Below are 23,916 nucleotides of genomic sequence, written 5' to 3'. Positions count from 1 at the left end.
GGCAGGAGCAAAAAGGGGATTTGAACTGTCACATTTCATTCTTGCCAGGCACCAGCTTAAAGGTGTTTGAAGTGATCTCACACAGCAGAGCCTGAACTCTGCTTGGTGTCAACAACAGTCTGTGAGGAGATTTGCATATACAAATATGTGTGCATTGTGAATCCTTTTTGTTGATAAAACGTCCTGGTTATAAAGTTCATAATCAACTGCAAATCAGACATTTCTTGGTAGTTATCAGATGCTAATAATTACTTTTCTCCCGGAAAAATAACTGAAGTACAAAAGAAGATGAGGATTTAAATCAATTTAAATTTGTTTTTCTCTTTACTGATTTAAATTGTGATTGGAATCAGTGATTTAAATAATTTTGAATAATTTGTGTTCTCTTACACTGTAGGATAGTAGATGCCATGTGGTAGGAAAGAGCTGCAATGTATTCAGTTCTGGCTCCTCACAAATCTATTAAGAAACAAAACCACAGAGTTGAGGTTTGGGGTATGGTTTTTTTTTTCAGGGACTTCCCACAGTAACTGTACACATACGAAACTAAGGCCTTTCCCTTCTGCCCACACTTGGGAACAGGGAAAAAACCTGATGCACCAGCACCAAAGCCTACTTGGGGTTCTGTGCAAAGGAGGAGAGGCTGTTGGGGTGCTGGAAGTCCTGCCCAGCTCTGCTCTCCAGCAGCTCCTTGCCTGACCTGTTTGTTTTCCTGAGCACTGTCCCAGTCTCTCACAAACATTAGTCCTCCAGACAAATCCGTTCTGCGGCAGTTCTGTGCAGACCTGAGGAGTTTCAGGGGTTGCCATGTGGGTATCACGTCTAACACGCCCAGCGGGGCTGGAACTGCCGAGTCTGGAAGGTCCCTTCCAACCCAACCCACCCTGTGACTCTGAAAGAGCTCCTGCCTGTTGCCTCAGTATTTTTCTAAAAGCTTTGCCTGGTGACTTGACAGATTATTTCTCACCTCAAGAGGCTGTACTTGAAATATTGTGTCCCTTCAGGGAGTAATTATAAATAGCAAGGACTTGAATGAGCACCTTCTTAATCTTCCATCTTTGACTTAATATTTTCCCTTCTTATCAACTCTCAGCCACTTGCTTTGAAATCTGACCAATGCCTTTATGTGATTAATACATCAAACAGGTAAATTAGAGCCATTTTGACTCAGGTTAGAAATCTAAATGGATTGGGAAAAAAAATGAACAGACACCTCTGTTTTCCAACTGTTATGCTCCGAGTATCACACAAGAAGATTTATGTGTTCTTTCCCATTGCCATTCTTCTACCATAGGCACAAATATTCAGGAGCACAAATTTTTCCCAACTACGTCTCGCCTGCCATTTTTCAAGACAGCAGCTCTCTCTTTATTTCATGACAGCAAAAGTGCTGATGAAAACTACTGTAGTCTTAAGACCTTTGTCATAGATAATGTGTGGGGAATGAGCTGGCAGATCTCAAATTTTATCCCCAGGAACTTGTTTACATTCACTGCTGAGTTGGCCAACAAAACCAGCAAAACACCAAGGTTTGAACTTGGTTTAAGAATTCCACCCTCCTTGTGTTCTCCCCCACCCCAACACTGAAACCATCCAAGCTTTGGGTTGTGCATCTGCATCGCAACAGTTTTGTTTGTGGATCGAGGCGCGTTGGCAGCGCCCCGGGAAGGCGATGCCACCCCACAGCCTGTGCCGTGCAATTATGGACATTAATCCTGCCTGCACTTCTCAGAACAAAATTGAATTGTATGTTCTGTCCCCGAGAAGATGTCTCCCTTTAGTTCCACAGCACACTGAAATTAAAGTCTGCTGGGAATATAAATATGGGTTTCTTTCAACTTCATGGCTTTCCTGCAGGCACTGGACCAGATAGAAGAGGGACAGGAGCGTTCTCCTTTTCAAAAATAACAAATAAAACAAAATATATGGATAAATTCCAATAAAAGCAAAGCAGCTGTGAGTCTGAGCCTGGTGTGGTTTGGTTGTTAGTCCTGGATGTTTCCCTGCAAATGCAAGTCAAGTTGGTCGGTGACAGCAGAGAGCAATGAGCCCTCATGAGGCAAACTGCACTTCAGCTTTTCCTTTGCTCAGCATCTGTTTGGGTTTGGTCTCTGGATTTTCAGGCTGCTGCCCACACATTGGACACAACTGACTCTCCCAGCATTCTGTGCCGTGTGCCAGAGCACTCTGAGCCACTTGCAGGAAAGCAGGTTACATATTCCGGTTAATCCACTCTCTCAGCCTCAGCTATTTGCATGTTCCTCCACAGCACAGCAGTCACTGCTTATCTTCCTTGGGACCTCCTGCACTGGTTCTGGCATTACTGACAGAACATGGCTCCTGGAGACACAGCCTGTGCCACGAGGTTCTGGGGAAGAAGGAAGCATGGCAGGATTTCCCTAATTTCCCAGTGGACAGTCCCAGTCATGCCTCAGCTCTTCCTGCAGAGAAGAGCCATTCTTGTGTGGTAGAGAAGTCCATGTTTCACCATTCTGCAGCCTTATTACATTTTTAAGATGACAGAGTGTTGGGATTGGAGAGGGATGTTTTGGTTTTGGGGTACAGGGAGATGGAGTGAGTGTGTTACCATCAGCTCTTTTGGGTGCTGCTCCTCTTCTGCCCTTTAATAGCCCATGGTTTTCATCCCTTCAGGAGGTGGTTGTACAACCCTTGCTGCCTTTGCCTCTCCTGTGCTGGACACTGATTAAGGAAAGCCTGAGCAGTAGGCACTGCAATCAATATTATTTCATCTTGAGTTACTTTATTTGATCTAAAGGTTGATCGATTTATTGACGAGATTGTGATGGATCCTCAGTGCACCTGATGACAACTCTTATGTCATAGTTCAGATAAAGTAGATGGCAGGAAGTAGTAAGATCATGGATGTTTAGGTTGTCAGACTGTCACTGCTGGTGTTGAGAATACAACTGAAATACTGGTTAGAACTCATGAGAAAAGTGTCATGAAATTTGCCCAGGCCCAGCAGTTCAGATCGTATTTCATGTGAATGGACACTTACACCAAAACAATGAACCTTAGAAAGCTGCTGGGTAACTCTCTTATTCTGATACAGGTCAATAATAGTGATTCATAAACATCTCAGTGGGTTTCCTTTTCAAAAACATATGTGCTGGGCTGCAGAAAGCAACAGCAGCTCAAATCCCCAAATCTTTTTTTAAGGACTTGCATATAAACCAGTTTGAGGTTGTTTGTAGGATTGTTTCCATTTAAATATTTTTTCTAATACCAACTAAATATGATATTCCTTGAAGGTGCATAAAAAGTTTCAAGGGAAGTTTAAATCGAAGGTGTGTTCGTGCCACATAAAAAACTTGATTTCACTTCATGTTGTGAATCATAAACTCCAGTGTGTAGTAGGAAGACAGATCCTGCTTAGCAGTGGTAGCAGCAGCTGAAATCTGTTGGTACAAGAGATTTCACTCTTGATTTCACTTCATGTTGTGAATCATAAACTCCAGTGTGTAGTAGGAAGACAGATCCTGCTTAGCAGTGGTAGCAGCAGCTGAAATCTGTTGGTACAAGAGATGCTCAGGAGTGAGTGAGTACAGCACAGGGGTTGTAGTCGTCCTCCCCCATCTTGGTTTTACTACTTAAGGATATTTGCATGAGAATAAAATCTGGTTCTTTGGCACTCATCTGCTCCCGCTGTTTATTCTTCGCTTGAGGTTATTGTCTCAGTTTGTGACAACATAATTGGTTTCTGTGGAGAAGATTATGATATTGATGAGACTTATATATGACTTCAGGTGAGGTGCAATCAAAGCAACAGTTCAAACTAGAAGGTACTGTCTGTTTTCATGCAGTTTTCACTACGGCTCATTCAGCAGGGTAATTAAGGATGTTATTTATTACTGAACTGCACCAGGCAAAGCTGGAGTAGGGACGCAGTTCTGCCACTACAGGCAGGACTGGGGGCACTGCTGCTTCTTCTGTGTTCTGAGCTGTTGTAAACTCCACCAGGCTGGGCAACTAGATGCTGTTCACACAAGGGTTGCTCACTATTTGTTGTAATTTAGTGTTCTCTGGTGTAGACAAGCTGAAAGAACCGAGCTGGAAAATGCTCTCTTAATAGTTCTTTCTGTGTATTAAATATTCCTGTGAATGGTTAGCTGCTCTTGTACAGGATGAGGGGTTTTGAGAGCAATTATAATCAGAAAAGTTTATTTTATTGTGTCGTTTCCCCCATGCTTATTCCCAATTTGCTTTTTTATATCACACTCTATCCCGTTTTTTTAAACACCATCTCGGCAAAGTTTACCATGCGCTTGGAAATCATTCCAGGATATTCTTGGTGTGTGTGTCTTCCCTCCTAACGCAGGCCTTGGAATCAGAGCTCATTTGTCACTTGTGGTGCTGCTCCAGCGGCAGCCTGGACATGCAGGGCTGGGGTGGGGTGAGGCTGGGATGGGATACCCCTGGGGGGACCTGCAGCCCAGAGGGGCCAATGGAACATCAGGAGTGTCGGGATAAACCACAGATGAGCGGAGCAGGACAACCTCTGTCATGATTTAATTTGCTGTGGTGTGACTGCTGGATTGTCCTTGGGGGATGTCACAAGGTGGTTTTTTTTCTCCTGTCTGGATTAGGGAGCCAAAAGGCTGGAGGGACAAACAAGTGTGAGCCAGGTTACACATGGAACTGGGCTAGTGGAGACTTGGTGTGCCCAGGGGCAGGTGTGGGACCGGCGTCTTCCTTCCGGATGTCACCTGTTCTGCTGCTGCTGGAGGCTGCAGTTGTGTCGGCCACCCTTGCTTTGGAGTTTAAAGCTCTCCTTTGTAGGCCTGTCATGAGACATGCATCCCCCCTTCCTCTCTTCTCCAGAAAACACTGCATTCTGATATTACCTTGTGATTCTGAAAGCCAAGGCCTTAGGCACATGCCTTTCGTGCCTCAGCTTTCGTCTGCTCCCGCTCCTGGTTCTGCAGGAACACAGTGAGAGGCGAGAGGAACCTGGGGAGACAGGCAGGACACCCCATGGTGCTGCAGGGAGCCCACTGTGCGCTGCTTCCTCCTGGCCTGGTGGATGGGCAGGATGGGAACATCATCACCTGCCACCCTTTGAGTCTGAGCTGGCATGAGCACAGAGCACAGACAAGGAATGGAGAGTTACTACATTAAAAATAAGGAAGGGGCATAATCACATGATTCACGTGGCTTTATCAGCTGTTGCCTGTAAATATGTGTTTAACGTTTGACTGTATTTTCTTACTTAAACTCAAGTGACCAGGCTTGGGGTGAATCCTGGTGTCACAAGGGTTGTGCTGCTGTTTGCGCCAGTGCCAGTTCCTGCCTGTTGCTGCCTCTTCTCCTGAACTAACTACCTGGGCTGTTTGTGCCAAGTGGTAAATCAGACCAGGGAACTGAGCTGAAACTACTTTGGCAAAAATCCTGATGCAAGGACCATTAGATGTGCTTCTTTATGGCTTCTTGGTTGCTCAGCACATGCAAATATTTAATCTCATGTTTAATTCTGTGTTGTGGGCGTAGGAGCCGGAGGCAAAATCCTAACAACTTGAGTGGAATCGGGATTTCCCCTGAAAGCAGGCCCATAAATCCAGTGGGAAATTGAATTCTGCAGCACTCAGATTCAGGCCTGTGCCCCCCAGCTGCAGCTCTGGAGGCCAGGGCAGTGTCCGTGCTGCGGTGCTGCCCCGGCACCTTTGGATCCGAACAGGTCGTGCCCGATGTGTACCATGTCACACTGCAGGAGGGCATCAATTGTAAAGCCCTGGACCGGGGCAGGGTGGTCGGAGCGGGGCTGGAAATGCCTCCCAGGGTGCGGGCAGAGGAGGGATCCCCGCGGGGAGCAGCTCCGCGAGCCGGGGAGCAGCTCCGCGAGCCGGGGCGCCTCGCAGAGCCCATCGCATCCATCGCGGCCGGTCCTGCCGCTCGCAGCCCCCGAGTTCGCTCGGTGCCTGCTGCTGCCCAAGGGACGGAGGGTGTTCCTGGCTGCCGAGCGGCGCTGGGAGCCGCAGGTAGCGCGGTGCAGGGTTTGTGTGTGTGTCTGTGAGTGTGTGTTTGTCTCTGTGCGCCTCTCCTTTGTCTGAGCAGCCCGAGCAGCGCCGAGCGCCCCGCGGGCGGCCGCGCATCGCATCTCATCTCCCCGCCCCGCTCGGCTCGGCTCGGCTCGGCACGCCCGGCCCAGCCCAGCCCGGCCCGGCACAGCCCGGCCCGGGGCTCTTCCACCCCCGCCGGGCCCATCCATCGCCTTGGAGCCCCCGGGCCCTGCGAGCGGGGCTCGGCCGCGCTGCCCCAGCGCGCCGTGCCCGCTGTCCCCGCAGGCCGCCCGTGTGGAAGCGGCCCGCGATTGGCCGTGCCGGCAGGGCCAGCCCCTTCCTGGCTGCCTGGCATGAATATGCACGGCCCCCCTTCCTCCTCCTTCTCCTCCTCCTCCTCCTGCATGTGTGTGTGTGTGTGCGGGGAGCGGGGCTCCGCCAGCAGCGCCGCTCCAGCCATGTCAGCGCGGCTCCGCCTGGGCCCACCATGAGCCATGGCCATGTCTGCGAGCGCCGACGAGGAGGACTTCGAGTCGGAGCCGGAGCCCGAGCCGGGGCCGGGGCCCGAGCCGGGGCCGGAGCAGGTCCGGGGCGGGCGGCGAAGTTTGCAGCGGGAAGGGAGAGGGGAGGAGGCCGGGCCGGGCAGCGCCGCGCCGGCCGCGGGCACGGGAACAATGTGGGGTCGGGAGCGGCGCCGGGACGCGCCGGGCGGGGCCGCGGAACCTCCGCGGGGCGGACCGGGCTGGGCTGGGCTGGGATCGGAATCGGGATCGGGATCGGCCTCGCCGCCGCCCGCACCGCCCGTGCCTCCCGGGGCTGCCCTGCCCTCCGCACGGGGGTTGTGGTGGGGTTTTTTTAGGGTTTTTTTGCCCCTTTTTTTTCCCCTATCAAGATTCCTCAAATAGCTGAGAGGGCTGCGGGACTTGGGGAGAGAGTCTTGATGCTGAGCTTGGTTACCTTGTCTTGGTTTGATTTATAGCCAAAGCTTCCCTTCCATTCCCAGGGACGAGGGATGTGGAATAAAGAGAAGGATGTGTGCCGAAATGAAAGGAGAACTTTTATTAATACTTGTAGGGTTTAGTCTCTGAAGGCTGTTTTTTCTCCTGTGGGGGAAGATAATAAACTTTTTGAATTTAGGAAGTAATCTGTGAAAAATAATCCAGAACATATGTTCTAGATTGCGTATTTAGTCTCTAAGAACTACCTAAGCAATTAAAAATGCACTAGGAGTAGTATTAAACACATGTATGCAATTTAAACATAAACATGATAGTTTTGTTTGTAATTCAAGGTGTTTTGCTCTTTACAATACCCTAATGTTTTGCTTTTACAGACAAATCTGTACATAGGTCTGGTGTTGTGTTTATCCTCCAAAACCTTGTTTCTGATAACTTTACCTTGTTTGGCTTCAGAATTGCACCCAGAAAGCAGGGCCAGAGCAGCGTGTGGGGTGGTGGTGGTTGTGGTGTGCCCTGGTGCTCCCAGGGATGGCAGTTCTGGGGTGGAGGCCTTGGCAGAGGGTTCCTGTGCTGCCCTGGCCTGGTGTGGTGTCAACCCAAGAACCTAAGCCGAGGTTTGGATGAGTAACTTTATCAAGCCTTTACTTAATTCTGGTGGTTGTGTGAGTGTGCAGGCCTGTTCTGCTGCTCAGTTCACTGCTCTGTGCCCAGACCTGGTTGTTAAAATATCTCAGTCCCCTTCCTGCTCTTGCATTTTGTCCCATGCCAGGCCTCTTCCATTTGCCTCTGTGTCTTGGTGCAATCACTGCAGCCTTTCCTAAAAGAGCTGATGGTTGGGGAGCAGATTGGCCTCAGCTGTATTGGACCAGCTGTGAAATCGCTACTTGGAGGTGCTGGTTGTTGCTGGATGAATCTGGAAAGTTGGTTATGTCCTGGAATTCTTCAACTCTTCTAAAACCTGAGGCTTTCATAGCTTTTTTTAATGTCTTAAAAGTTTAAAACAAAAGTTAATGCAAGAAAGGGGAAATCTTCCTTTTGGAATCTTTCTTAGTAGTCTTGGTCTGATCCTAAACTGTAACACTGTGACCTATGTACCAAAGACCTGTGGAATGTTTTCCTTTTAGTTCAGAACTGTTCCAGTGGTAAAACACCTCGTGTAGCTCCAGCTGTATTTTCATACAAGCCTCCCTTAGTGCTCAGTTACTCTGTTTTTCTACACTGGATGTTTCAAATGGATGTTGTCCGTCTTTCTACTACGACAGCCCCTGGTATGTAACAGGTGACAGCCTTCAGCTCTACAGGTGTAGCTGAACAGCACAACTTCAGCTGCAGGTTTTGGCACTCAGGACTTTCTCCTGACTTTCATTCCTCTTTCCCTAGTTTGTGTCCAAAGTAGGAAGGGAAAAGGACTGTTGGATTTCCCAGCACGAAGCAGGCAGGATTTACTGCACTTGTGGTAGTTGGAGGCAGCACTGGGGGCTTGGCAGTGTGTGGGTGCCAGGGCACATGTCCTGCCTGGTGCAGGCCCTGCCCCAGCCCACCAAGGTGCTTGTGGTAGGGAGAAATTTGGCCTCTGACTGTGGCACTTGAGTGTGTGTGAACAGAGAAAACTGCTCCAGTCTGGGGCAGGGGGACTTGTCCTGCAACAGTGCTGAGGAAGAGTGTGTTTCCCACAGGGTGCCCCAAGTCTGTGTAACTTACTGGTGTCTTTAAGAGCTCCTGTTTTGGATGCAGCTTATCTCCAAAAGCATATTTTTGCCAGTATATCTTATTTCACCCTCCAGGCCTAACTTCTACCTCCTCACCACCAGAGGAAAATGAACGGGGGCACTGGTGTTGGCACCTGTGTGCCAGTTTATCACTCCTTAAAAAACATGGCTGTGTTGGCAGAAAAGCTGCTGGAGTGTCACTGATGCCCAGATGAACCTGCAAATTATAAACTTTTTTTTGTAGGAAATTAATGTTACTGTTGATTCCATAGTGGAGCTCTGTGGGCACCTGGCAGGGGTCACTGGGAGCCACGTTACTTTTTGTAGAGGAGGACAAGAAACTTTGTAGGCATGAACTGGAGGAGACGGTGGCAGTGGACATCTGGAGAGGATTAATCCTGATTGGGGATGGCTGGGCTTGGAAAAGTTCCAGCACCTTCCCTTTCCCTCTGGCTCTGCTGGCTTAATGAGGGACCTTGGAGTTGTCTTGTGGGACACCTCCACCCCAGCAGGAACATTTTCCTGTGGAGGGTGATGGCTGTGAATAGTCACTGCTAGAGGAAAATAGCTCTCCTGGGGTTTGTGTGCAGACATTTGGCAGAGAGGCTTTAGTCAGACATGATAGATCCATGATGTTGGCATGTGCTCTGCAGTTCATACAACTTTTAAGGATGTTACTGGTGTCAGTGTGATTTTTGCTGTCTCAGTCGAGCTCCTTCCTCGTCCCCACTGAATTCCTGCAGTTACATCATCCTGCCCTTCCTTCTTCCTCCCAAGTTCTTCCTTTGACAAGGGTTTCTGTGCTAAAGAGATGTGGGGGTTTGGGAGCTGCAGGGAAGCTGTTTAGTAGCAGTGCCAAAGAACTGTTGACTGGGTTGTGATTATCTATTCCCAGGCTGCCCAGGAAGTGGTGGAATCACTGTCCCTGGAAGTGTTAAAAAAATATCTGCTGTGGCACTTGGGGACTTGGTTTAGTGGTGAACGTGGCAGTTGGACTCGATTATCTTGGAGGTCTTTTGCACCCTTGAGGTTCTGTGCAGTGCCTGGCAGGGGGTGTGTAACAAGCTGGCCCTGCCAGGGGCCAAGGCCAGTCCCTGTGTTCCAGAGTTAATGGAGAGTTAGTTAATCATGGGATGCTTCAGACACCTCTGGTGTGTTGGTGTTTCTGTCCTTGGGCTACACCTTGGGCTGGTCATTGTCAGTTTGCTTGGGTTTCTTAGCAGAGAGGCCAAAGTTGCATGGCTGGGAGAGGGACACAGCACTTGGGACAGCAGGGACAGCAGCAGACGGGGAGCCTTGTCCTCCAGAACCTCCACCCTGTTTGAAGGGAAGAATGTCCTGATGCAGTGGGAAGAGACAAGGAAGTAACTGGCCAGAACCCTTTGCTGTGCCACCCTGTGGGTGTCTCCAGTGCCCAGTGTCACCCCATGAAACACCATGTTTAGGGTGGTGTTTCAGTTGGGAATTGTGGGTTAATGTGTGTGCCTTGTGTTTTTTGTTTTGTTTTTTTATTACTATTATTTTATTTTTCCTCGTTGTTGATTTATCAGCCCTTATAAAGATGTGGTAATTAAATCTGGCTACTCTAATTCTGTTAAAACAATTGCATTGGGATGCAGTGCCATATAAAGCTCCAAGTGCAGGAGTGGCACCTGGCGAGTCCTGGATCCTCATCTTTGGGTGTGGACGTGGTCAAACTACAGTAAATAAGAATAATCAGAATTTGTCCATGTCTTACAGAAGGAAATCACCCATCTTGCAAATGGGAGGGATACAGTTGTGTGGCACAGCATCCTGAAGCAGTGAACATGTGCACATAGGATGGCTTGTCTTGGGGAGATTTACACAGGGGTTACTACATGAGGTGCTCAGGTTGTATGAAGGGCTTCAGGGTCTCACGGAGCTGACCACGTGAGAAGCCCTTCAGAAGGGCCCTGTGTGTGTCCCTGTGTCTTTCTGCGAGATGTTGAGTCTGAAATAATGGTTTGGCGCTGCTGGCAGTGGTTTACACAGGTCATTGAAACTGTGGTGGAATAAGACGTGCCTCGGTAAAGGCCACTCACAGAAGAGATTGTTTTTGGGCTGAAGACTTTGTCAGCCTTGCTTTGAGGGCCAGGACCTCCTTCCTCTTGGACTCTGTCGCAGGGTCAGCTGATCTTCCTCTCCAGAGCAGAGGAGTTTGTATGTGAAGTTGCCTGGTGACATCTCCAACAGAGCCCACTTGGTGTTGGGACAGCAGCTGGGGAACATCAGCACCTACTTAATGATGCATTTAACAACTGATAGCTCTTGAAGTGTTGTCTCCAAAACTTGATGTTCTTGGTATTTTTGTTTGCCCACGGTCTTTATGTTATTCCTTGTGTAACTGAGAAGGTTAGAAATCTGTTGCTGTAAACATCAGGGCTGTGTTTCTGTTGCAGTAAGGGTTGTGCTGGGGTAGAGGCCCTTCCTTAGTGCCTGTGGTCCTTCTGACCCAGGTGTGCTGAGGGACCTGGAAGCAGGCAGTGGAATCTGTCCCTGGGAGCAGGCAGTGGAACCTGTTTGTACCCATATAAACTGATGTTCCAAGCAGTGACTTCTCGGGAGCATTTCCAAGGGGTTGATTTAGAGTTGGCAGTGTCATTCCCAGCTCTGCACAACCCTGTTGAGAGACTGGAATTGCTGATGACCACCACACCTGGAGCATATTGCATGTGGTGGGGTCTGTAGGAGCTCAGCACTTCAGAAAAGGAGTTGGCTGCTTTGTCCCCTTTCCTGTGTGGGGAACGGGTGTCTTCAAGCACTGTGTTGTGGGAGGGTGAGCCCAACTTTATGACTTGTAAATGGCTTTGTAGTTCATACTGTATTCCATTTGATGGCCCAGGTTTACTCCCAGTACTCAGGTGCTGTGTCTGCTTCAGGGACAGGAGGAAGTTATCTTTGTGTGTCACAGTAGTTATCTGGGGAGAACAAAAGAAAAAAAAGCCCAGCAGGGTGTCCTGTTCACATGCCTAGAAGGCAGAGCAAGTCCACCAGCTTTCTAGGTTTCAGTGTAATAGGGATTTAGGATATTAATCCTAATATGTTTCAGCAGCTGCTTGCACAGCCCTTGGGAGCCTGGCAGAGTGACTGACATCACTTCAGCATCCTCCTGCCTCTCTTGAAGGCTTGCTGTGGCCATAGTAGAATGAGCACAGTTCTGTGGAGGTGCTGCAGAACTTAGGGCTTGGCTGGGGATGGTGTTTCAGGCCCTGGCTTCTGTGGTAAGGTTTAACTTAAAAAAAAAAAAAGTCTTCAAGAGTGGTACAATCCTTGTTTCCTTGGCAGTTCTCACTGCTGGGGGCTACAGAGTCAGCAGGCACAGGCTGTGCCTGGGGTGTCACCTCCTTGGGAAAGGAGATGGTGGGATCTGCCACAAAGGAGGGAGGCTTGGCTGGCCTAGAACCCAGTTTAGGGCTTGCTGAGCCTGAGGCCATGGAGCTGCTGTTTGCTGGTCACCCAGGGCAAGGAGTCCTGCCACCCCCTACCACTTGCTCTTTGTTTGCAAGACAAATCCCTGGAGTTGTGCTGGGAGGGTGGCAAGTACGGAGACGGGGACATGAGCTGGGAAGGAAATCCGCCTCATCTCACTACCAGGGCTGCTAAATGGTAAAACTGCAGGCTGAGCTGGAAATCCTGCAGCATCTCCTCACTAACATCAACCTGGAATTTATCTGGCTGTCTGCCATGTGCTAAATAAACCCCAAGCCATGTTGGAGGCTCCTTCTACCCCCTTGAATCCCAGCCCCTTTCTGGGATAGCAACCCACAGACCAGATTTTCTTCTGTGGAGGTTTTTAAGCGCCCACTTTGGAGCCCCTTGAAACTGGATACTAGTGGGAATTCCTGCAAGGCCTCTCTAGCCTTGCTGGCTTCGACATCCTGGAGTGAAAACGTGGCTTGGATTGAGGATTGGTAGGTTGGTGAATTAGTACAGTTGCTTGAATAGGTTAAGGAGCAGTGAGGAGATCTGGGTAGGTGAGAAGTGTCGGATACAGTGAGATATGGGGCTGCACCTCTGCCCTGTGCTGGGGATCTGTAAGGAAATCTGAGCTGTCTGCTGTGGTCTGGCTTCAGATTTGTTCTTGTACCTTCACCTTCCTGCTTTGTGGGGTTTTTAGGATTCTGTGTTCAACTGATGGCTTTTTACCTCTTGCATCTTTGCAGTGTCCTGGCACTTACCCTGCTGTCCTCAGAATTAGGACTTGGCTTGTTTTACTGTGGCACAAGCAGGAGGTTTCTTTCAGCTGGAAAAGTACCGAGTTTGATTTTTCCTTGAAAGTGATTGCATTTTACAAACACCACTCTGATGGTGTCAGCTGTTGTTTGCCTCCCTAAACTTAATCCTGTTCCATCCCAGTGGGAAGGAGTCGGGTTCCCACGCAGAATCTTCCAGGTGCTGTTGGCTGAGGGAGCTCTCCCAGGTTGTTGTGCATGTTTGGGTTTAACTTGTTCCCGCTGTTACCCAGCCTTTGGTCCCTGCTGCCCCTTCCTAGTGGAGGGAGACTAATAAAGAGAATGGAGGAGTGATTCATGCTGAGGAAGAAAATTATCTCTTATCTGGGTTGCCTCTGAGCCAGTCCTGCCAGAGACGACTTTATCCTTGAGAGGCTGCAAAGTTGGTCTAGGAGGTAAATATTTATTCTTCAGAGTGTCTGACATTGATCTGAGATCCAGGCAGCCAGTGTGGTTGGGATGGGAAGGAAGCTGAGCTGTCTGTGCTCACAGAGCACAGCGAGATTCAACCTGCACACAGAGCAAAATCTGCTCCGGAAAAGTGGAATTAAAAACTTGCTGAAAGCTGTGTGACCTCATGGACTACGTTTTCTCCCACCTACAGTAGGTGTGTAGGAGAGAAAGCTTAAGGGGTCTTGCTGCTGGCTCCTTTGTGCTCCCAGCACTGAGATTCCTGGAGTGGAGGCTGTTAAAATATCAGCACTCTTCTGCGGCTTAGAGAAAGTCACTGGAGCTTTGCTAAGTCAGCTGGGAGGAAGGTGAAATACTCTGCAGTGTGGCTTTTCCTCAGGGTTGTATAGCAGGACACTTAGGGAGGCTTTTGTAGAACCAAGTGGAATGTTTCCACAGCTCTTGTTTTCAAATCTGTGGTGGAATTTCTTCCTGGCTTCCTCCAGCCAACCTGCCCCTGCCCTGGTGATGGCCCAGAATTCAGCTGGAACAGAAAGTGAAACTGGCTGGTCTGTTGGTCATGTGCTGAGATGTGCAGAAAGTGCAAAAGTTGTGTAAATGCTAAACCAGAGGAACTGTGCAGTCCTGTTATTATCATCTTTGTGGAGAAAGCTGTCAGTGGTCAGAATGAGCCAAGCCAATTCTTGCATAATTAGCCCCATACAATTACATGGTATTCAGTGAATTTTGGCTTGAGCTGCAAGTTCTTGTGTGTAACAGGGAATTTCTGATGAGAACATGAAATTTGGATGTCCAGAGTGAATATGTTGCAGTTAACCTAATCATTTAAAATCTTTTCATGCTCCTTTAGCTTCTGTCTTAGAGGTCATTGAAATCTAGACCTGGGATGCCCTTTTTAGCCTTCGCAGAGCATCAGTTGGTGTTCTATTTTTGAGCACTTACTGGTGTTGGATATGAGGGGAGCTACTTTGGAAAGGTTTTGTAGCATTTGTGTTCTATTTCCTACTTAATCACTTGGCAGTAGTTCATGCTCTCCTGTTTTCTTGGGGGACATTGCTGAGACTTGAGCCACTGCTGGGTGTTTCTCTGCTGAATGTAACCTCGAAATTCCTTCTGCTGCCTCCTTGAATTCTGCCACTTCCACTGGAGGAAATCAGACCTTTTGGCTTAACCTGAGCACAAATCTAAGAGCTGCCTCGCCCAGAGCTCAGTGTTGGCACAGATAATCTCTTGACCTAAGCCAAGCATGTTGACTGGGCCTTGGCCTTGTGTAAATTGATTCTCCCTTCTGTCTTGTTGAATCACAGAATCACAGACTATTCTGAGTTGGAAGGGACCCACAGGGAACATCGAGTCCAACTCTTAACTCAATGGCCCACATGGGGGATTGAACCCATGAACTTGGCATTACTACGACCAAGTTTTAACCAGCTGAGCTGATCTCAGGATTGAAGTGGGCTTGCTCTGGGTTTGGGATCTCATTTGTGTCCTGGCCTCTTTGTCTTTTTACAATTCATCTTTTATTGGAAAGCCAATGGAAGGGCGATGATGCGACTCCACTGAGTGTTAATCAGCTTTGAGTGTATAATTCCACTACACCTGTTGTTTTTCTGCCCCAGGTGCCCCAGCCCGTGCCCGTGGCAGCTCCGTGGCCTGGCTGGGCTGCAGGGCCAGCGCCTGACCGTGTGTGTGTGTGTGTCTGTTCCAGAACAGGGCGGTGGGGCGGCCCAAGGGGAAGCTGGGCGCGGCCGCGGCGGTGAAGCTCGCGGCCAACCGGACGGCGGCGGGCGCTCGGCGCAGGAGGACGCGATGCCGCAAGTGCGAGGCGTGTCTGCGCACCGAGTGCGGGGAGTGCCACTTCTGCAAGGACATGAAGAAGTTCGGGGGCCCCGGCAGGATGAAGCAGTCCTGCATCATGAGGCAGTGCATCGCGGTGAGTGCGCCTGGCGGCCGGGGGGGGGCACGGACAGCCCTGCCCAGGGCACCGGGCGAGGGCCAACCCTCCCTCTCGGCTCAGGGTCCTTCCAAGGCTTAAATCAGGATGCCACTATAATGTCCTAGCACAGCAGTGTGGAAGGGGGGGTTATCAGGACATCAGAAATCAGCACTCACACCCCACAGAAACACTGGGACTAGGGAAGAAGGGAGGAGTGAGAAGGTCTGATTCAAATGGTAAAGAGTCATACTTGGATCTCGAAATTTCCTGAGATAAAATGCCTACCATCGTAACTACATAACCAGGTTAAGATGTGGAGAAATCTTTGACCAGCATCCTCCAAGATGTTGGTGTTGGTGGCCCCAGGCTACCGGAGATCTGAATTTTGGTTTGTTTGGTGTTATGTAGGCAAAGAGCAGAGGGTCTGATCCAGATGAGACATCAGTCCAGGGTCTTGTCTTCCTCAGGGACTGGAAATGGCTGTCAGGGAAAGAGCAGCAGCACAGGACAAGCAGGGAGTCTGTTTCCTGGGCTCCTGTGGTTACATTGCTTAGAAGCTTCTTGAGTCACAGGTGATAGCTTTCTATTTAACAAATATTGACAGATTAATCTTCCATTAAGTTGTTCAAGCAGCTTTTGAATCTATTGCTGCCGTGCTGACTGTTGTGGAGCTTCTCCTCAAGTCTCATGTCTGCAGTGCCTCGTTCAAGGCCAAAAATCAGCTCCAGCTTTTATCTTCATTCTTTGGAAGGTCTTGTTTATGCCGTTGTTTAGGGTTCAGTTTTCTTTTGTTGTTGTTTTTTTAAAGAAAGGAATGTTGTTTATTCATAGCTGAAATATCACCCCATCCCTACTGATTTCTCTTGTTCCAGTTCCTCTCACGTAGTATTTGGTTTTTTTCCCTTTAATTTTGATGAGAAGACTGAGGTGGAGGCATTAAATGACTTTGCCTGACACTAATAAGAAGCTGATAAGCACTTAAGGTTTGCAGTAGTTGCTCCTGGTAGCTCTCTGTGCTGTTCTAAGCTCTGCACTGTTCCTGGCACAGGGGATTGGGTTCAGCACTGCTGGATCATTCAGTAAAGTACACGGAATATCCACCTTTCCACAGAGTGCTTTTGCAGCTCCAGTGTCTTTTCTTTGAACACTTGATTTCCTGGAGTGTGGCATGAATTGAACAGCATGGATGAAGAATTTATTATTCTCCAAGGGCAAGAAATAGTGAAATCATGCTGCCTTTTTAGTGGAAGGATTAAATTAGGGCTGCAGTGAAGCTTTCTCATCCTCACTGATGAAGGAAACTTTCATGCTAAGCTGTTTCACACAGGCTGAGCCTTTTGCAGGTGATCTGGGTTCTCTTCTAGCTGAGTGTAGTCATCCTCTTTTCCCCAATGAAGATTTATTTTTCTTCTTGGTACCTTCTTTGCTTTCCAGAATCTGTGGCTGAAGCCCAGGGCTTGCAAGCCAGGGGGCTCTGATTGCTTGTCCTGCCCTCACATGCACTGAAAATGCCATCTCTGCCCTTTATAGGTTGGTGTAAATATCAGGGGGATTATTACAAACTCTCCTGGAGCAGCAAAGGGCTAGAAAATTAACAAGTTGAACTGTTGTAACTTTTAAGGTGCTTTACATTTCTACAAGCAATCCTGTTGTCTTTGTTCTTGTTCTCTAACAATTCAGTGTAATATGTTGTGGTACCTATCCAACAGCTTCCAGCCAAAAAAATCCTGTCAGAAAGATGTGGAAGCAAAGCTCTGTGGAAGTAATGATCCCTGCAGTTCTGGGATTGTGCTTTCCTCTGGTTAATAACATTGACAATATTAACTAGACGCAGGCTTTCATTAAACTCAGAAGCCTTAGGAGAGCTGATTGTACTGCTGCTTGGAGAGCAGGAACCTCCTCTGCATCACCAGCTCAGTCAGGAAGGGAGGGAGGAGTGCCTGGGACACACAGGGCTGCATGGAATGGCTCTGCAGGGAATGTGGGGCTCTGTGCTGGGAGGATGAGCTGTGACAGCACAGCTGCTCTTCCAGCAGCCCTTCAGTGGGGCAGAGCCTGCTGGGGCAGAGGAGATTCCCTAGACAAGCAACACCCTGGACACCCTTGCTCCCAGCAAGAGAAACTGCCCTGCTCCTGGGATGGTGGCTCCTGTGTGGACAGAGCCCTGCACAGCTTGGCTTTTCTGAGGTGTACCTGCTGCTGGAATGGAATGCTGGGGATTCCTATTTTGTGCTTGGAGGAAGGGTGAGAATTAAACAGGACTTGAAAATTTCTTTTAAAATGGGTAAGTCCTGGCATGAGGAGACAGGGAAGTGTTGCCATGGCTAATGGGTCAGGTGTGGGGCAGAACACTGTGCCCTGGCTTGGGAGAGTTGGGCTGAAAGGTCCTGAAGGATGCTCTGCTGCTGCCAAAAATTGGGTTGCTGTGCAGGTATCCACTTAGGGATCTCATTCACTCTATCTACAAGAGATCCTTGCCATGAAAAGCCACGTCTTTGCCTCTGGCTGTGTAATAGTTAAGGGTTTGCAGCCTCATCGATTGAACTGCCCATTATGGGCAGCTTAGGATCTTCCTTTTCTTTTTTGTAATGAGGTTCAAACCTTATTGCTGCAAACCAGAAGTTTGTTAATCATTAGCAGAAAGGTGGCTTTTTAATTAGAGTGGCATTCAGTGCTTTGACATGGGTGACAGATCTCTGAGATGCTGCAGTTCCCTTTCTGCCTCAGCCAGGAAAGATCAGTGTGATCTCACTTGGGGCACTTGCAGGAGAGAATCCTCTCTTTAAGTGTGCAGAGGTTTTTGCAGTGCTCAGGTTGGGAGCAGGGCCCTGGATAATGGGCTGTCAGTCAGGAAAGGTGTTCCTGGGTCTGTTGAGGGTTTGCTGTGAGCCCTGAGCAGGTCCCACCCCATCTGTGTGCCCTGCCTGTGAAACGGGAGCTGCCACAGCACCGCTCTGCTTGTGGAGCCCAGTGGATGTGAGTGGGGATGTCCAGGCTGCTTCTCCCCCTCCCACTGTACACTGGTGAAGTGATTTGCATGACAATGTCTGTGTCAGTTCACAGATTCAAGAAACCCACCAAAAATGCATTTCCATCCATCCCTGGAAAGCTCCATGATCTCTGTTGCTGCTGCAGGGAGGGCACTTGGGTGAAACATTTCCTGTGGTGCTTGGTCTGGGTACACAGCCCCAGTTTGTTACCAGTTTTTCTTGCCTTCATGGCATTTTGCATAATTAATCCCTACTTATCTCCCCTTTGAAATGAGGATATTGTAACTGCACATTGAGTTCTTCTGTTTTCATGTCTCCATGTCTTGATCAATTCTTTCTGATGCGTAAACAGCCGGTGTTGCCTCATACTGCTGTGTGTCTGGTGTGTGGAGAAGCTGGGAAAGAGGACACTGTGGAAGAGGAGGAGAGCAAGTTTAATCTCATGCTAATGGAATGCTCCATTTGTAATGAAATCATACACCCAGGATGCCTTAAGGTGAGTACAAGGATGTTGGAAACAAAAGCTGAATTAGTTATCACCTTAATGTAAAAGTCGTGCACAGAAATTGAGAAGGTTTCAGGTTTTCATCTTTGGACACTTAAGTGAGCAAAGAGCTGGTGTGAGGAGCAGGGTGAGAGGCAGCCCTGACTGGGAGGGGGGATGCCTGAGGCAGCAGCATTCCCTGTGAGCAGAGACTGCCTCTGGATGGCCCTGAGGGGTGTGGGCATGCAAAGGTCTTGTGGGCTTGTTTTGTTTCTCTTTTCCTTCTTTTTGCCTGTTGTTTAAGGAAGTGAGTTGTTTCAGTTGGGACAGGGAGGACACTGATCAGCCTGTCCTTCTGGATGGATAGTCCAGCTCTGTGTCAGCAGCTCCTTCCTGTGTCCCACAATGCAGAGGAGCAGTTTGCTGCGGTGTGGGCCTGGCACAGATGTGCCTTTGGGTGGCAGCTGGCTGGAAAGATGTCGTGAGCAAGTGTTGGAGCATGAAGAGTGCAGGTCTGGAGAGCAGCCTGAGCGGGTGTCAGGCTGGAGGAGTGCTCACCCTTGGCTGACTGAGCCCTGTGAGCAGCTGGATTCTTTGCTGGTAACAAAAGTGTCATTTTGGGCATATCTTTGTGCATTAGCATTTAGAAGCCTCCTTTCCCCAGAGCTGCTTTCTTTCAGCTGATCAGCCATTTCCTGTTGCTGATTTGTTTATGGTTAAAGTGATTTGCCAAAGCAAATGTGTTCTGACACACAATGCCCCAGAAAGCAGCTTTTGGGCCCTTCTGGGATCTCGGGGAGGAGAGGTATGTCTGTTCCTTCTGCAGGCTTGGGGTGAAGCTCTCCTGGCCTTTCCTGTCCCCTGCTCTGTACGTGGGGCTGCACCAAGCTCTGGGCTGTAACTTACTAGAGCAGAGCGTAGGGAGTTGGCAAACCAGAGCTGTGCCAGTCTCCCTGATCTGTGGAGCTGGTGCTCACAGCTCCTGCCCCAGCTGGGCTCTGAAAGGGAGCTGTGCCTCTTGGCTCTGCCTAAGGGAAGGCTTCAGGGGCTGGGGAGGCAGGGGAGGGAGCTGCTGGTTTGCAGAGTTTCCTTCATTTTGGCTGCCTTGCTGTTCCAGTCCTCACTGAGCGCCCTGTGCCCCCCCATTTCTGGCTTTGCAGCGTCAGGGACGCTCAGGGCTGAGTCCAGAGGACACACTTGTTGTCTCGTGGCAGCTCAAGTGTTTCCTCTCCTCATACTACATTTGGGGCCAGTTGTACAGGATGTGGGTCAGGCCTGTGAAATCAGGCAAGTGCTGTTTGTTCTCTTACACATGTGGTGTTCTGAGTGCTCTGTGGTAATGAGGAACAGTGTTGCTTTGGGTGTTTCTGACTGTTAGGCACTGGGAGATCTACTGTGTGCCTTGTGTGTCTTGTATTTTGATTTTTGGTGCTTCTGCTGAGCTGAAGTGATGGGTAACTGATGCTGTTTATTTACTGAGGAAGGAGGGCACTGGTAGGATTTCAGAACTGTCTTGGAAGGAGAGATGAGACTGCCCAGGGGAACAGCAAAAGGAAAACGGAGTCTCTTCCTTGGATCCCTTCTTGCTCTTTATTCCCAGGTTCTATGATTTCCTGCCAGACAGACTCTCTTGCCATGTTTACATGTTGCTGGAGCCTTTGAGCCCTGAGGATGGAGCAGAGGGAGCCCATAAATAGCCTTTGATGCAGCCCCAGCCCCAGGGCAGCTGCTTTGGCTGCCCACAGGGGAAAGTCCCTTCCTGTCCCACTTGGGAAACAGCAGTACCATGGGAAGGAACTGTTGGTCACCTCCAGCTAAATATCTGGCAAATGCACATTTCACAGAATATTCTGACTTGGAAGGGACCCACAAGGATCATGGAGTCAGCTCTTGAGGGAATGGCCCATACTGGGGTTGAACCCACAATCTTGGTGTTATTGGCACCATATCCTAACCAGCTGAGCTCATCTCGGGGTCGGGGAGACTGGGATAAACTGGATCAGTGAGGAGAGGATGTCCTTTCCTGACTTGTTCCCACAAGGAGTGAACTCCCTCCAAGATGCATCTCTGGAGTAGTTTGGCACTTGCAGTTTGTTCCCCTGGGCAGGTTGTTCCTGCTTTGAAGTCCATCCTTTTCCAGCTTCCTGATTTGACTGTACCTGTTTGTGGTGGGTTTTCTCCATGAATCAGCAGTGTCAGAGGATGACTCTTTGAGGAGTTAAATGAGGGGTAGCTCAGGTGCATTTGTGCTCTGGCACACTCAGCCCTTGCTGGGGGAGTCCTGGGTACCAGAGCCCTGAATTCCTTGTGCTGGAATGGCTTTCAGGGCAGCAGGGATGTTCCATGTGCTGAGCAGTGTCCTGGGAAGTTTTGACATTCTTCTTTCCTTGACAATACAACACCAACACACTTGTTCTGCTGAACAAGTTTCTTATGAAAATGATCTTGGGAGTGTTTCACAAGCACAGTGCAGCTTCCAGAGGGAGCTCTGGAGATGTTGGGATGAACGTTGCCTTCCACTGGTATGGAGTGTTCCAGTTGAACCAAGAGTGGGGAATTCTTCCTACATTTCAAACTGCTGGTGCTGCTGGTTAGCACGTGTGAGTGCAGCCTCTGATGCTGTTTCCTGCAGGAGAAGGGATTCCTGTTCCCCAGTGGGAGCCTGTGCTTTTCCATCATAGGTGGATGTAGTGGCAATGATGAAAGTGAATATTTAGGTGTGTTGTCAGAACAGCAGGAACTGCAAGGCCTTCCCCAGCACAGCTTCAGGCCAGGTGTGTCTCACTGCCTGTTTCAGTCTGGGCACTGTGAGAATTCCTGGCTGTCCCTCAGTGATGCAGGATCAGCACCCTGAGGTCGCCCTGGTGCTGCAGGAGGGTTTTTTCTGTCTCTGCCCAGGCTGAGTTGCTGCCCTGGTGCTGCAGGAGGGTTTTTCTGTCTCTGCCCAGCCTGAGTTGCTGCCCTGGTGCTGCAGGAGGGTTTTTTCTGTCTCTGCCCAGGCTGAGTTGCTGCCCTGGTGCTGCAGGAGGGTTTCTGTGACGCCTCACACTGAGGCTGTAACACCCACCTCTGTCTGCAGCAAACACTCAGAACTGGCTCCCACCCAGCCTGAAAGGCTTGGGACACGTTCAGTGGCAGGTCTGTGTGTGTCTAATTAGTTTGCTTACAGTTCCTCACATCTGTTCAGCTCCTTGAACTTCACAGAAGGGACAGAGCTGTGATGCTTTCCCTTCAGCAGCCCTTGTTCTATATTCAGTGCGGGAAATAACTTGTTCCCAACTTGGGCTTGGGCCAGGGATTGTTCCCCTGAGGCAGAGATGTATACAACAACTCCTGGAGTATCTTACACCTACCATGGGAAAGAAGGTTCAAAGGCACACAGTTGTGATAAAACCAGTATTTAAATTCTGCCCACTTCATTTACTCATTTATTAACTCCTGGAGACTTGCTGAGAGACTGACATGTCATCACTCTCACTGGATGGTGGAACTAGAATGGTTGCTGTCTGGCTCAGGGACTTGAGGAAGCAGTTCCTCAATCCAAGGGCTTGCTCCTGCACAGCCAGTACCTTTTCCCTGAGCTGGGAGGAGAGGAGGAAATGTTTCAGAAACATGAAAAATCTGCAGATCTCTGCCCCTGCCTGTTCCTGTCTGCTGCTACTGCTCTGCTGCTGCCAGTGCCCAGCTGTTAGTCTGGACAGCAGCATGTTTTTGTTGTCTACAACAGTAATAAATTAATATTTTTCTGGACTTTTCCCGCCCCCAAAGGTTTTTTTTTTCTGGCTATATCACTAAACCCTTAAATGAGAATGTGCCATTGGTGAGAATGTGTTTGTGTGGAGAGTGTATCTTATGTCTTTTCTGAAACACTTCTCTCCTGTTTGGGAAGCAATCCAGGCTCCTCTGTGGAAATTCAGAAACCAGCAGCTTTCCAGCTGCGTGGGGCAGGACTCTGCTTTTGTTGGAGTGTAACAGCACTGAGCATAAAACACGGAGCTTTCTCTCAGAAAGCAAAATGTCAGGCTCAGAGGTAGTGGAGTCATCAGCCTTTCTCTCCCTCACACTGGCTGGGGATCTGGGGGTGTGAGAAACCCTAAAAATGCCTCCATGTGTCCAGTCTTGTGAACAAACGTGCCTGTTCTTGAGCTGCCTTGGCAGCCACTGTTCACTGGCACATGGGCTGAAGGGCTGCAGGCCTGGGACTGCTAGTTCTGATCCAGAAAGAAAAGTATTTTAAGGAACACTTGATTACAGTGCAGGGAGCTTTGCTGCTAAAAATGCCCAATGGGATTAATGTATGTGAGAATGTGTATGGGAGAAATCCTGCCTGTGGAAGGATCAGGCTGTGCCTCCCCAGGAGGGGACGGGGATTGGGGTGTGCAAATACACCGTGTGGGTGGGAGGACATTTGGAGGTGCTGTGATTGCACTCCTGGCCCTTGGCGGGTTGGTTTGGACTGGGGGTGTTGTCTGGTGTTTTTCCAAGAGCAGAATGTGTTCACTGGGATTGGCACTGACCTTCACACAAAGCCCAGGGCTGACCCCTTTTGTCAGGTGCCCCTGTGGCCAGAGTGCGTTCCTCCCTGTCATCATTAGAGGGGTGGCTGTGCAGGATCCAGGGCTGGCTCAGCACCAGCAGGATGGAGCAGCACCTGCCCTGCTCAGGGTGTCTGCTCAGCCCTGGGAGAGCAGCCGTTGATCCGAGGAAACTGAGCTGTACCAAATGCCTGGGAATGATCCTGATCTTCCAGCACAACTGTGAATGGGATTGTGTCTCCCACAGGTGAAGGAATCGGATGGTGTGGTTAACGATGAGCTGCCGAACTGCTGGGAGTGTCCAAAGTGCAACCACGCAGGGAAAACTGGAAAAGTGAGTTTAATGGGAATAAGTGGTGCTGGAATGAGATACAAAATCTCAAGCATTCCCTCTGGCTTGTAGATACAATTTTGCCCAATACCAGCTTTTGGTTTTGTGCTTAATTCAGGTTTTGTGCTTAATTACCCATGGAGGGGGGGGGGGGTTGGAACTAGAGGATCTTGAAGGTCCCTTCCAACCCAAAGCATTCCAGGGTTCTGTTTCATTCCATGACAATTCCATGAGTTGAAGGAAATAAGATCATGGCTTTCTATTCCTAAATGATTTTTACATTCTTGTACC

General features: G+C 49.4%; 1 protein-coding gene across 1 annotated transcript in view; it reads left to right on the top strand.

The window, feature by feature from the left end:
• The window catches only part of KDM2B (lysine demethylase 2B), a 107,183-nt gene that overhangs the window by 76,547 nt on the left and 6,720 nt on the right, over positions 1–23,916 (top strand). The window contains 3 exon segments of the mRNA XM_071572439.1: positions 15,058–15,282; positions 18,628–18,771; positions 23,542–23,628. Coding sequence (XP_071428540.1) covers positions 15,058–15,282; positions 18,628–18,771; positions 23,542–23,628 — 456 coding nt within the window.

The sequence above is a fragment of the Pithys albifrons genome, chromosome 17 (genome assembly GCF_047495875.1).
Source record: "Pithys albifrons albifrons isolate INPA30051 chromosome 17, PitAlb_v1, whole genome shotgun sequence".
Taxonomy (NCBI): domain Eukaryota; kingdom Metazoa; phylum Chordata; class Aves; order Passeriformes; family Thamnophilidae; genus Pithys; species Pithys albifrons.
This window is presented reverse-complemented; position numbering and strand designations above follow the sequence as displayed.